Source organism: Scyliorhinus canicula, chromosome 12 (genome assembly GCF_902713615.1).
Source record: "Scyliorhinus canicula chromosome 12, sScyCan1.1, whole genome shotgun sequence".
Classification (NCBI taxonomy): domain Eukaryota; kingdom Metazoa; phylum Chordata; class Chondrichthyes; order Carcharhiniformes; family Scyliorhinidae; genus Scyliorhinus; species Scyliorhinus canicula.
The window spans coordinates 51974130-51987852 of NC_052157.1; the positions used below are offsets into that span (position 1 = coordinate 51974130).

Consider the following 13723-nt stretch of genomic DNA (forward strand, 5'->3'; position numbering starts at 1 on the left):
GCTGCCCATTCCGAGAACTGTACTGGTCTGATAATGCCCTCGCGCCATAACCTTTCTATTTCGTCATCTACTTTCTTCCTTAATGAAAAAGGTACCGGCCTGGCCTCACAAAATTTCGGAAGGGCTTCTGGGTCCACGTGCAAAGTTGCTTTGGCGCCTATGATTTTTCCCAAACCTTCCTGGAAGACCTCCGGGTATTTTTGGAGTACTCCACTCAACTGCCCGCCAGTTTTGTCCAATTAAGCTCGGTCCGGAGCCCTCTACTATCGTCAACGGTAATTTGAGCAATTGTTTCTCATATTCCACGGGTACATGAAATGAATGAAATGAAAATCGCTTATTGTCACGAGTAGGCTTCAATGAAGTTACTGTGAAAAGCCCCTAGTCGCCACATTCCGGCGCCTGTCCGGGGAGGCTGGTACGGGAATCGAACCGTGCTGCTGGCCTGCTTGGTCTGCTTTAAAAGCCAGCGATTTAGCTGAGTGAGCTAAACCAGCAACATGAGTCATGCTTAGAACTTCCAGGGGTTCCCCTGTGTAGGGTTTAAGTTTTGTCGATGCTTTTGTTAGGGTTAGTGGCTGGAGTCCATCTTTGATTTTTCTAAATGCTGCCACTCCCATTACTGATACGGCCGCACCCGTGTCTATTTCCATTATTGTCGGCCGCCCGTTCACCCGTGGGGTAATCTTAATGGGTTCTGCTTTCTTTGTTGCAATATTATATAATTGTTCCCCTTCGGAGGAGGATGGGGCGTCTAGGTTGTGTATTTCCCTGCGTCCCCACCTGCAATTCCTCTTTTGCCACCTCCTTCTAGGGTTTCTGTCGCTGTTACCCCCCTCTGTCTGGTGCCAGAAACGATCCTTCTCTGTTGGGGGAGCCTCAGCCGGTACTTCCCTCTGTCTCCAGTTAGTCCTGGCAGACTTGGGAGCAGTTCTGGGGTTTTCCTTTTTCCCTCTATTCCTCAGGCTTTTCCTGAGAGCGGCTATCTGGTAGCAGGACCCGTTGTGGTAGTCCCTCTCACAGGTATCTACCTTCATTGGCGTTCTCTGTAGTTCCTGCGCCCCACTTGCTGCCTTTTCTAGGGACAGTGCGAGCTGTAACGCCTGCCTGCAGGGAGCTCATACTCCAATTGGTCAACCAATAAAGCCAATTGGAGTTCATTACAGCCTCCATCTGCAAATACTATAAATTCACCTCCACAACAAATGACGCCTCCTTTAAAAAATAGATATAGGACAAGGGGTATTGGCGGTAGGTGACCTTTACACGGACAGCCGAGTAGAGACCCTGGGGAACTAACGGACAAGCTCCAGCTCCCTAAAGGGAATGAGCTCCGGTACTTGCAACTCAGGAACTCCGCAACATTTCTCCAGCTATCCGGACTCACCCTACTGGACAGACATCTGACATCTGATGAAGTAGGGAACAGTAACTGCGCTGACATGTACAGACAACTGCGAGAAGCGATAAGGGCCCCGCTTGACGAGACATTGGAAAAGTGGGATGAGGAGCTGAACATGGAGAAAAGGGCAGGGCTCTGGATCGAAGCACTACATAGGGCAAATTTCACCTCCTCATGTGCAGGGCTGCCTAACGCAGCTAAAGGTAGTGCACACGGCGCACTTGACCAGAACATGCAAGGATGGATTTCAGCAAGGTGTTTGACAAGGTCCCGGAGGTGGAAGACAAATTTCAACGGTGCCAGGGAGGCCCGGCCAACCACACCCACATATTCTGGGCTATCCCAACTTTTTGGGGACTGGACCACATTTTATGAGGCCACGTCCAAGGCTGTAGGGGTGAGAGTGAAGCCATGTCTGCTAGTGGCGGTTGTCGGGGTAGTGGAACAGCCAGAGCTCTTTATGGGGAGAGGGGCAGACTTTAGTCTTTGCCTCCCTGGTCGCCCACCGGAGACTCCTGCTCAGCTGAAGATCAGCAGCGCCACCCAAGGCCACAGTCTGGCTGCCTGACTTAGCAGAATTCCTCAAATTGGAGAAGATAAAATTCACCATCAGAGAATCGGGAGAAGGTTTCTGCAATGCATGGAAGCAATTTACCAGCCTGCTTGAGGACCTGCTCGAGACCAGCGACCCGTAAGTGAGAGGAGGGGGCAGGGATGGGGAAATGAACCGGACAAAGGGAAAGAGAAGAAAAGGGGGTTGTAGGAAAAGGGGGATGGTGGGGGAAAGGGGAGCAAGGGAAGCAGGTACAGAGAGACCAAAGGGTACCGAGGGAAACCATGGAGGCGACCATGACAAACAACAACAGGAGGCATCTTGGTGGCCTCAAGCACATCCCTGATATGTTTTAATACCATCGGGCAATATGTATATAGTTATAGTACAGCTGTAACAAGCGACTAATGTTAATATGCCTCGTCTGTGTACATGTTTTCTATGTATTCAGACCTGCTTATTTTCCTTTTTTCATTGTGTCACTTTCCTTGTTGTTACAAATGAAAACCAATAAAAATATTTTTTAATAAAGAAGGGTTGATGAAGGTAGTGCAGTGGATGTTGTGTACATTAATGTTTTAAAATGCATTTTATAAATTCTTTTTTCCAATTAAGGGGCAATTCAGCATGGTCAGTTCAACTACCCTGCACATCTTTTTGGGTTATGGGTTGTGGGGGTGAGACCCACAGATACATGGAGAATGTGAAAACTCCACATAGACTGCGACAAGGTGTTCAACAAGGCCTCACATGGCAGTGTAGATTAAGAGGTGAACTTATTGAGGTGTTCAAAATTCTGAACAATTTTGACAAGGGTAAAGAAGAATATTCTCTTTCCACTAATAATAATAATCGTTTATTGTCACAAGTGGGCTTCAATGAAGTTACTGTGAAAAGCCCCTAGTCACCACATTGTAGCACCTGTTCAGGGAGGCTGTGAATGGGAATTGAACCTGCGCTGCTGGTCTTATTCTGCATTACAAGCCAGCTGTCTTAGTCCACTGTGCTAGACCAGCCCCTAGACACTAGTTGGTGTGTCAGTGACTAGGGAGCCACAATTTCAAGATATTCAGCAAGAGAACTAGACATGAGATGAGGAGAAACCTCTTTAACTCAGAGAGTTGTTGAGATTTGGAATGCTCTGCCTGGGAGAGTGGTGATGGAGGTGGATTCCATAGGAGGTTTCAAAAGAGAGCTGGATACATATTTGAAAGGGGTTAATTCAGAGGGCTACGGAGATAGGGCTGGAGAATGGGACTAGCTAGGTTGCTCTTTTGGGAGCCCGTGTGGACACAATGGACTGAATGGCCTCCTTCTGTGCTGTAAATAACAAAACAAACATGGCCTTGCGGATAAAACTTGGTTCACAGATGTGCCACCTTGTCAATTTAGTGCCAATTCCTATCAAGGCTGGTCACAAAAGTAAGTCTTTTTTTTTAAAATATAAGACCATAAGACATAGGAGTGGAAGTAAGGCCATTCGGCCCATCGAGTCCACTCCGCCATTCAATCGTGGCTGATGGGCATTTCAACTCCACTTTCAATATTAGAGTACCCAATTATTTTTTCCAATTAAGGGGCAATTTAGCGTGGCCAATCTACCTACCCTGCACATCTTTGGGCTGTGGGGGTGAAACCCACGCAGACACGGGGAGAATGTGCAAACTCCACACGGACAGTGACCCAGGGCCGGGATTCGAACCCGGGTCCTCAGCGCCGTGAGACAGCAATGCTAACCACTGTGCCACCGTGCTGCCCCCAAAGTAAGTAATTTCTATCTCAAGCTCTGAAGGCACAGTATGCAACTTAAACCGCAGTAAACGTGAAAATACTTCTGGTGTACATCATGGTCAGTAGGATTATGTATGTTACTGTCAAATACATAAATCACTTTGAGCGCTCTCCTATACTTAGAGGTAACATACTTTTTTTTTGTTTTATAAATTTAGAGTACCCAATTATTTTTTTCCAATTAAGGGGCAATTTAGCGTGGCCAATCCACCTTGCAAACTCCACACGGACAGTGACCCAGAACCGGGATGCGACCGCGGATCCTCAGCGCAGAAGGCGGCAGTGCTAACCACTGTGCCACGTGCTGCCCCCGAGGTAACATACTTAATGTCAGTTTGATACTCACGCATTTTCTTGAATAGCTTCCTCCCCAGCTGCAGCTATCTTCTTATAGCAGTAAAGCATCTCTGCAAACAGCCACAATGTCAGGACTACATTCAGAAAGTACATCATAATTTCGCCAATGATGGATGCTAGTTTCCGGTTCTCTGGATAAAAACAGAACGTGTTTCAAATAAAAATTACCAGGTCAGAAAATCACCCCAATCACCATCAAATCAGGCATCAGCAAGAAATGCTCGTGGGTTTTGTTTTTGCTCATAAGCAAAAATACAACTTCTGTTCAATTAATCCAAGAATTCAATTTAACTTTCTAATCTTCCATTTGACGTTAGAGTTAAAAACTGGCTTGTTTGGAGTAAGAAGTGACCTTTAAACTCGTGGTGGTTTAGCATCAGGAGTGGGTATAGAATCACAAGTGTGTTTTGGATCAGGGTTGGGTCAGAATAGGAGTGCATTTAGAATTAGGACTGCGAAGGGCAGCACGGTGGCACGGTGGTTAGCATTGCTGCCTACGGCACTGAGGACCTGGGTTCGAATCCCGGCCCTGGGTCACTGTCCGTGTGGAGGTTGCACGTTCTCCCCGTGTCTGCGTGGGTTTCACCCCCACAACCCAAAGACATGCAGGTTAGGTGGATTGGCCATGCTAAATTGCTCCTTAATTGGAAAAAATAATTGGCTACTCTAAAATTAAAAAAAAAAGAATTGGGACTGCGATTGGGTTTCGGATTGTGTTTAGGTTCATGATCAGGATTGTGTATAGGATCAGGATTATGGTACCTTGGATACAGCCACTGAGAAACACACAGCTAATAACCCCTAACAGGGGATTAAAAACTGCTGGGACTTTTCAGTCTGCTGAATCGCACCCAAGGATTGTGTTTAGGATCGGGAGCGTGTTTCAGATTAGGATTGTGTTCAGGATTAACATTGGGTTTAGGATTAGGATTACATTTGGGATCAAGATTGCGTTTAAATTCAGGATCGTTTTTAGGATCAGTATTGGGTTCGGGATTAGGATTGTGTTTCGGATCAGGATTGGGGTCAGGATCAGGATTCTGTTTCAGATTTGGATTGTGTTTAGGGTCAGGATTGAGTTTAGAATTAGCTTTGTGTTTAGGTTCAGGATTGTGTTTTGGATCTGGATTGGATTTAGGATTAAGATTCTGTTTAGGATTAGGTTTAGGATCTAGATTGCATTTAGGATGAGGGTTGGGTTGAGGATTAAGATTGCGTTTAGGACCATGATTGTGTTTACGACCAGGATTGGGTTTCAGATTGGGATTGTGTTTGGGATTAGGGTTGGGTTTAGGATTGGTTTTAGGATAAGAATTGCGTTTGAGATAGGATTGTGCTTCTTGTTAGAATTGTGTTTAGGATTAGGATTGTGTTTAAGATTAGGATTATGTTTAGAATTAGAATTGGGTTTAGGATTAGGATTGTGTTTAAGATTAGGATTATGCTTAGAATTAGGATTGGGTTTAGGATTTGTATTGTGTTTAGGATCAGATTTGTGTTTAGGATTAAAATTGGATTTGGGACTAGGATCAGGATTGTGTTTTGAATCATGATTGGGTTTAGGAGGAGGACCATGTTTAGGATTAGGATTGGATTTGGATTCGGATTGGGTTTTTGATGATGATTGGGTTTAGGGTCAAATTTGGGTTCAGGATTAGGATTGTGTTTAGGATTAGCATTGTGTTTTGGATCAGGACTGTGTTAGGGTTAGAATCATATTTAGGATTGTGTTTAGGAAAAGGATTGAGTTTAGAATCAGGATTTTGTTTAGGATTGGGATTGTGTTTAGGATTAGGAGTGGGTTTAAGATTACAATTAGGTTTAGGATTAGATTGACTTTTCGATTAAGATCGGCTTTAGGATTAGGATTGGGTTTAGGATTAGGTTCGGGTTAAGGATCAGGATTGGCTTTAGAATTAGGATTGGGTTTAGATCAGGATTGGGTTTAGGATTAGGATTGTGTTTCGTGTTAGGATTGTGTTTAAGATCACAATGGTGTGTAGGATTAGGATTGTGTTTTGGATCAGATTTGTGTTCAGGATTAAAATTGGATTTAGGATTGTGATTGTGTTTAGGATTGGAATTGTGTTTAGGTTTAGCATTGTGTTTAGGATTGAGATTGGGTTTAGGATTGGGATTGTGTTATGGGTCAGGATTGGGTTTAGGATTAGGATTGGGTTTAGGATCAAGATTGTGTTTAGGATGGGTGACACAGTAGCACAGTGGTTAGCACTGCTGCTTCACAGCTCCAGGGTCCCAGGTTCTATTCCCAGTTTGGGTCACTGTGCGGAGTTTGCGCGTTCTCCCCGTGTATGCATGGGTTTCCTCAGGGTGCTCCGGTTTCCTCCCACAGTCCAAAGATGTACAGGCCAGGTGGATTGGCCATGCTAAATTGCCCTAAATTGTCCAAAAAGGTTAGGTGGGATTTACTGGGTTACGGGGATAGGGTGGATGTGTAGTCTTAAGTGTGGTGCTCCTTCCAAGGACCGGTGCAGACTCAATGGGCCGAATGGCCTCCTTCTGCACTGTAAGTTCTATGAAGATTGGGTTAGGATCAGGATCGTGTTTAGGGTTATAATTAGATTTAGGATTGTTCAGGATTGGGATTGAATTTAGGATTAGGCTTGTGTTTGGGATGAGTATTGTTTTTGGGATTGAGATTGTGTTTCAGATCAGGGGCGGGATTCTCCCCTACCCGGCGTGACGGAGGGTCCCGGCGTAGGGGAGTGGCGCCAACCACTCGGGGGTCGGGCCTCCCCAAAGGTGGGGAATTCCCAAAGGAATTCTCCCCACCTTTGGGGGCCAGCCCCGCGCCGGAGCGGTCGGCACCAGAAGACTGGCGCAAAAAACCGGCGCCCCCGGCAGAGGGGCTGGCCGAAAGGCTTTCGCCAGCCGGCGCATGCGCGATGTGGGGTTCTCTTCCGCTTCCGCCATGGCGGAGGCCGTGGCGGGCGCGGAGGAAAATAGTGCACCCAGGGCACTGGCCCGGAGTCTGAGCGGGGGGCCCCGATCGCGGGCCAGGCCACCGTGGGGGCACCCCCCGGGGTTCGATCGCCCCCCCCCCCCCCCAGGACCCCGGGGCCCGCTCGCGCCGCTGATCCCACCGTTCCAGAGGTGGTTCAAACCTTGGCGGCGGGAGGGGCCTCCCAGGACTTCGGTCCATCCGGGCCGGAGAATCACCGCAGGGGCCTCACCGATCAGAGTGGCGAGTTTCCTGCCGCCGCCACTTCCTGGGTGGCGGAGAATCTCTGCCACGGCGGGGGCGGGATTTTCGGCAGCCCCAGGCGATTCTCCAACCCTGCTGGGGTCGGAGAATTTCGCCCCAGGATTACGTTTAGGATCAGGATTTTGTTTATGATCAGGATTGTGTTTACAGTTAGGATTGGGGTTAAGATTAGGATTCAATTAGGGTCAGGATTTGATTTAGGATGTTTAGGATTAGGATTGTTTTGAACTGGGCAGTACGACGGCACAGGGGTTAGCATTTCTGTGTCACAACGCCGAGGACCCGGATCCGATTCCGGTTAATGGTAACCCCCAGAAATTGATAGTGATGGATTCAGTGATAGTAATTCCATTCAATATCAAGAAACGATGGTTAGATTTTCTCTTGTTAGAGATGGTCATTGCTTGGCACTTGTGCAGCGTGAGGGAGCATGTAGGTGTTGAGGGAAAGGGTAGGTTTTTAAAAATAAATTTAGAGTACCCAATTCATTTTTTTTCAATTAAGGGGCAACTTAGCGTGGCCAATCCACCTACCCTGCACATCTTTGGGTTGTGGGGGCGAAATCCACGTAAACACTGGGAGACTGCAAACTCCACACGGACAGTGACCCAGAGCCGGGGTAATGTCAATGTTGATGATTATGAAGTGTGAATGGCTATCTTTTGATGACAAGAATGAAAGAAAGCATTCAGCAAATTTAACTTAGTACCTACATTCTGCCTTGCAGCATCTCACAAGCCCACCATAGTTTGCAGTAGCTGTTGGTGTTTTTGAGTATAACAGAACACTCTCCTTCTCTTAGGGACGAATATCTCTTAGTTCCAACAATTTGTTTCTCTACTCTAACATCTGCTGTATTTTTGGAAGAAGCTATTATGCCCTGGCTGTCCCTGATTACACAGAACTAACATAGAAAATGGAAGCAGGAGGAGACGATCCGGCACTTCAAACCTGGTCTGCCATTAATTATGATCATGGCTGATCATCAAATTCAATACCTTGATCCCGCCTTCCCTCCCATATTCCGTTGATCCCTTTAGCCCCAAGAGCTATATCTAATTCCATCTTGAAATTACACAATACTTTTGTCTCAACTACTTTCTGTGGTAGTGAATTCCACAGATTCAACACTCCCTGGGTGAAGAAACCTCTCCTCACCTCAGTCCTAAATGGTTTGTCCCTTATCCTCAGACTATGACCCCTAGTTCTGGATCCCCCACCATCGGCATCATTCTTTCTGAAACTACCCTGTCTAAACCTGTTGGAATTTTACAAGTATCTATGAGATTCCCCCCTCACTCTTCAAAAATCCAATGAATATAATCCTAACTGACTTAGTTTCTCCTCACATGACAGTGCCACCATCCCAGGAATCAGCCTGATTCTGCAGTCCTGTGAAGGACAACTCTCAGATTTAGAGCATTCTGAATCTTGTCCTATGTATTCTGGCATTAGAGATTAGTGAGGCTGATACTTCATCCCCAATGGAATCTCCCCTTGCTCGCTATCCCATCTCCTCTCTGATGGCTATTGGAACTGCTCCTGGTCCAATTTTGTACCCTTCACAGTGCTGAAGAGGGTCAGTGCTCTCCTTTCTTCCGCCCATTAGATTTGGCGGAGAAGGGGGGCGGGTGCATTTATCAGGTTTAGTAATTGGAATTGTGCAAATAGATTTTCCACATCCTTCATGTGAGCCACTAAAATATCAGATTTATTCGGTTTTGTATTCAGTGGGGTGATTTCTCTGTCGGTGGGATTCTCCCTTGCCACTGGCAGCGCACACCTGTCCGCGGGTTTCTTGGCGGCGAGGGTTGGCCACAATGGGAAATCCCATTGGTCGGTTGTGGCAACGGAGACTACCATGGGTGCCGCGCGCCGCCGAGTGACACGTGGCTGGGGAGGCAGAGAATTCACCCCAGTACCTTTAGCCACCACTGTCAGCTCTATGGTCTTGTTAACTTGTGTGAACAAAATGAACTCTCCACTCCTGTAGTAGAAGGTTCTGTTGAAGTAACATCGATAGGTTCCAGCATCGCTGAAGCTGACATTGTGCAGGATTATTGTTGCCTCCTGGATGTCTTCTGATTTTTTGGTTCCGAACCACTTGATCCGATTCTCAAAATTACCATAAGTAATGTCCACATCTGGGAAAGCATGCTCATATATCTGGAAAAAAAACACAAGGTCAGAAAATACTTTTTTTTAAAGTATTTTTATTCAACAAATTTTCAACAGTTTTACAATAAAAATCAACCCCACAAAACTCCCCCAGCTCACCCAAACCGCACCCCCCCCCCCCAACAGTCAACGGTAACCAACTCCCGCAAATGTATGATGAACAAACGCCAACAATTGTAGAACCCATCATTTGCCCCCTCTCAGAGCAAACTTCACCTTTTCCAGGATCTGAAGCTCCAGCAGGTCCCCCCGCCACACCGAGGCACAGGGTGGGGAAGCTGACCTCCACCCCAACAAGACTCCCCTACGAGCAATCAGCGAGGCGAAGGCTAAAATATCTGCCCCCCCGCACCCGCCTGCAGCTCCGGTTGGTCCAACATCCCAAATATGGCTTTGAGGGGACCGGGCTCCACATCGACATGCAAAACCCCCGAAATGGTGCTGAACACCGTCTTCCAAAACCTTTCCAACATCGGACAGGACCAAAACATATGTACGTGATTAGATGGACCCCTCCCACATCGCTCACAGACATCCTCTACCTCCTCGCACAATGAGCTCATCCTAAACTTTGTGAGGTGTGCCCCGTACAAGACCTTCAGCTGTATCAGTCCCAGCCTCGCGCACAAAGTTGAGGCATTTACCATCCGAAGCACCTCACTCCACAGAACCTCTTCCAGCTCCACCCCCAAGTCCTCCTCCCACTTCACTTTAACCCACTCCATGGACAACCTGTCTTCCACCATGATCCTCCCATGAATTGCCGAGATAATCCCCCTCTCCAAACCCCCCACTGACAGCTCCGCCTCCAACAGCGAGGAGGCAGGCGCTATCGGGGAAGTCGGGAAGACCTTACTTGCAAACTCCCGCACCTGCATATACCTAAAGCTTTCGCCCCGCGCATGCTCAAACGTCTCGCCCAGCTCCTCCAAACTCGCAAATCGCCCTCCCAGAAACAAATCCTTAATTTCCTTAAACCCCCTCTCTTCCCATCCCCAAAACCTTGCATCCATCCTCCCCAGCTCAAGCCCATGATTCCCCCTAATATGCATCCCCCTGACCCAGCTCCCAACCCAAAACGCTGTCTAAACTGCCTCCAGGTCATCAATGAGGCCAGGACCACCAGACTCACCGAGATCTTCCCTGTGGCCATCGCGTATGGCACCGTCACCAGCGACCGCAACCACCTCCCTGCTCCAGTCCCGCACCTCCTCTGCATTTGCCGGCCAATAATAATACAGCAAATTTGGGAGACCTAACATCCTCACCTGCCGTCCCCTCTGCAGGCCCAACCTTCCCCGCTCAAACAGACGGGGAGATCAGCCTGTCCACCGCACCCCCCCCCCCCCCCCCCCCCACCCCCCCACCCCCCCCCCCCCCCCCCCCCCACCCCGAAAAATGGCTTGGGCAAAAAGATCGGCAGACTTGAAACAAGAACAAGAATCGCGGCAAAACATTTATCTTCACTGCCTGTACACAGCCCGCCAATGACAGAGGGAGATTGTCCCATCTCAGCAAATCAGCCTTCATCCTCCCCACCAAACCTCCGATGCCCTGCCCAGTCCCGGGCCAGCTGTATGCCCAAATACTTAAAATGAGATGCCCCCAGGCAAAATGGCAGCCCCCACCACCCCCGCTCCCACTCTCAGAGGGGAGATCACAAAATACTCACTTTTCCTTAATTCAACTTATACCCTGAAAACATCCCAAATCTCTGGAGCAACCCCATTATACTCCCCACCGAAGAGCACGGCTCCGAAACAAATCACCTGCATACAAGGACACCCTGGGCGAGATTCTCCGCACTCCCGACGGTGCGGAGAATAGCGTGGCTCGTAAAATTTTACGGCCACGCTGTTCCGACGCCCTCCCGCTATTCTCCCCCCCCCCCCATGCCCAACTCCCGACACGAATCGCTGCCGCCGTTTCTTTACGGCCGGCAGCGATTCTCAGCTGATCGATGGGCCGAGTTCCCAGCCCTTTACGGCTGTTTTTACGAACGACAAACACACCTGGTCTGGCTGTTCGTAAAAACGGCCGTAAACTCTCGATTTTTAAAACCAAGGCACCGATTGGCACGGCAGTACCACGGCCGCGCCAAGGGTGCCATGGGCCCGCGATCAGTGGGCACCGATCGCGGGCAGCGGGCCCGATGCCCGCGCACTCTTTGTCCCTCCGCCACGCCACTGTATCACTTCGCGGGGCGGCTGAGGGGCATCCCGGCCCACGCATGCGCGGGTTTCACGCAAATGCGCAATGACGTCATCCGCGTATGCGCAGGTTGGAGTCTTCCAATCCGCGCATGCGCGGCTGACGTCATATGACGCGTCAGCCGGCGCTAACTCTGGCAAGCGGGCTTAACGAAATTCGTTAAGCCCACGATGCCGGAGTTTACGGCGTCGGCATGCTAGCCCCGACCGGGGACCAGAATCGGTTCCCGGTCGGGAAGGGGGGGGCTGGCGTCAAACCCGCCCGGATTTGACGCCAGCCTTACGATTTCTCCCCATATGGGAGAATCGCGCTCTCAATGTTCCACCCATCCCCTTCCACAAACCCGAGCTCCTCAGAGCAATAGCCAAGGGCTCTACAGCCAATGCAAACAGAAGGGGGGCCATTGGGTTTATCGTACTGCCTCGTACCCCAGTGCAGTATGAGAAACCCTGGGTTCATACTATTTGTATGCATGCTCGCCATCGGCTCCTTATGTAGCAGCTTCCCCCAGGTCACAGACTTCGGCCCAATCCCAAATTTCTCCAAAACCGCCATCAAATAACTCCACTCAATTAAATGCCTTCTCCGCATCTAACGCTACCACCACTCCGTCTCCCTCCCCTCTGCCAGAGAAAGCACCACATTCAGCAACCTCATTCGAGAACGACTGTCTACCCTTTACAAATCCCGTCTGGTCCTCCTCAATCATCTTTGGGAGGCATCTTTCATACTTTAACACCAACACCTTTGCCAGTATCTTGGCATCTATATTCATTAGAGATATAGGCCTACATGACCCACACTCCTCCGGATCCTTATCCTTATTCAACAACAATGAGATGGAGGCCTGTCCCATTTGCGGCAAGACATCCCTAACCATTGTATCCCCAAATATTCCCACCATCAATGGCACAACCCTGTCCTTAAATCTTTTATAAAAGCAGACCGGAAACCCATTGGGTCCCACTGCCTTCCCTGCCTGTATCCTCCCAATCGCCACCTTCACAGCCTCCTCCCCCACCGACTCCTCCAACCCTACCATCCCCCAACCACGGACACTCCAGTGCACCACGAAACTCCCTCATCTCCCTCTCCACCTCTGGTGGCTCCGACCTATACAGGCCCCTATAGAACTCCTCTTCAAGCACCTGTTCCAGAGCCACAACCAAGTCCACCACCTTATCGCACACCAGACCTATCTTCTTCATGGCGGCCTCCCTCTGGAGCTGACCTGCCAAAATATGCTCTGCCTTCTCCCCGTACTCATAGCCAGCTATCCTTGCCCTTCTCAGCTGAGGTATTGCTTTCCCCCTGGACAATAGGTCAAACCTTGCCTGCAACTCCTTCCTCTTCGCCAGGAGACACGGGTCCGGGCCCCCGCGTACCTCCCATCCACCTCCAAAATCTCTTCTATCAGTCGTTGGCGTTCTTCCCTCTCCTCCCTATCCACCTTAGCCTTAAATGAGATCGCCTTCCTCCTCACCACTGCCCTCTGAGCCTCCCAGACCACCGACCATGAGACCCGCCCCTTGCAATTAAATTGCAAGAATCCGCAATCACCTCCCTATCATGTGACAGAAACTCCAGTGCACCAATAACCCCACATCCATTCTCCACCCGGCTGTCCCCTTCTCCAAAGTCACATCCATCCAATGCGGAGCATGATCTGAAATCACAATTGCTGAGTACTCCGGCCTTTTAACCTCAGCAAATAGCGCCTTTCCCACCACAGTCAATCCTCGAATACAGCTTGTGCGCTGGGGAGAAAAATTAATACTTACGATCCCTTGGGTGTAAAACCCTCCACGGATCCACTCCTCCCATCTCCTTCATCAGCCCAGCCAACGCCTTCACCCCCACAACTGGCTCAGTGAGCACGACTGGGGGACACAGCCCCCCCCCCCCCCCCCCCCCCCCCGGCGGCGCCACTCCTATCTGCCATCACCATAACCTCGGGCGCTGCCTCTCCAACCAGGCCTTCCCCAACCTTTTGTTAACGTCGAAC

General features: G+C 49.4%; 1 protein-coding gene across 1 annotated transcript in view; it reads right to left on the reverse strand.

The window, feature by feature from the left end:
• LOC119974506 (sodium channel subunit beta-1-like) overlaps positions 1 to 13723 on the reverse strand; it is a 94116-nt gene that overhangs the window by 15231 nt on the left and 65162 nt on the right. Inside the window, exons 3-4 of the mRNA XM_038813444.1 lie at positions 9252 to 9495; positions 4093 to 4234 (exon numbers count right to left, since the gene is read on the reverse strand). Of these exons, the coding sequence (XP_038669372.1) occupies positions 4093 to 4234; positions 9252 to 9495 (386 nt within the window). The remainder of the gene's footprint in view (positions 1 to 4092; positions 4235 to 9251; positions 9496 to 13723) is intronic.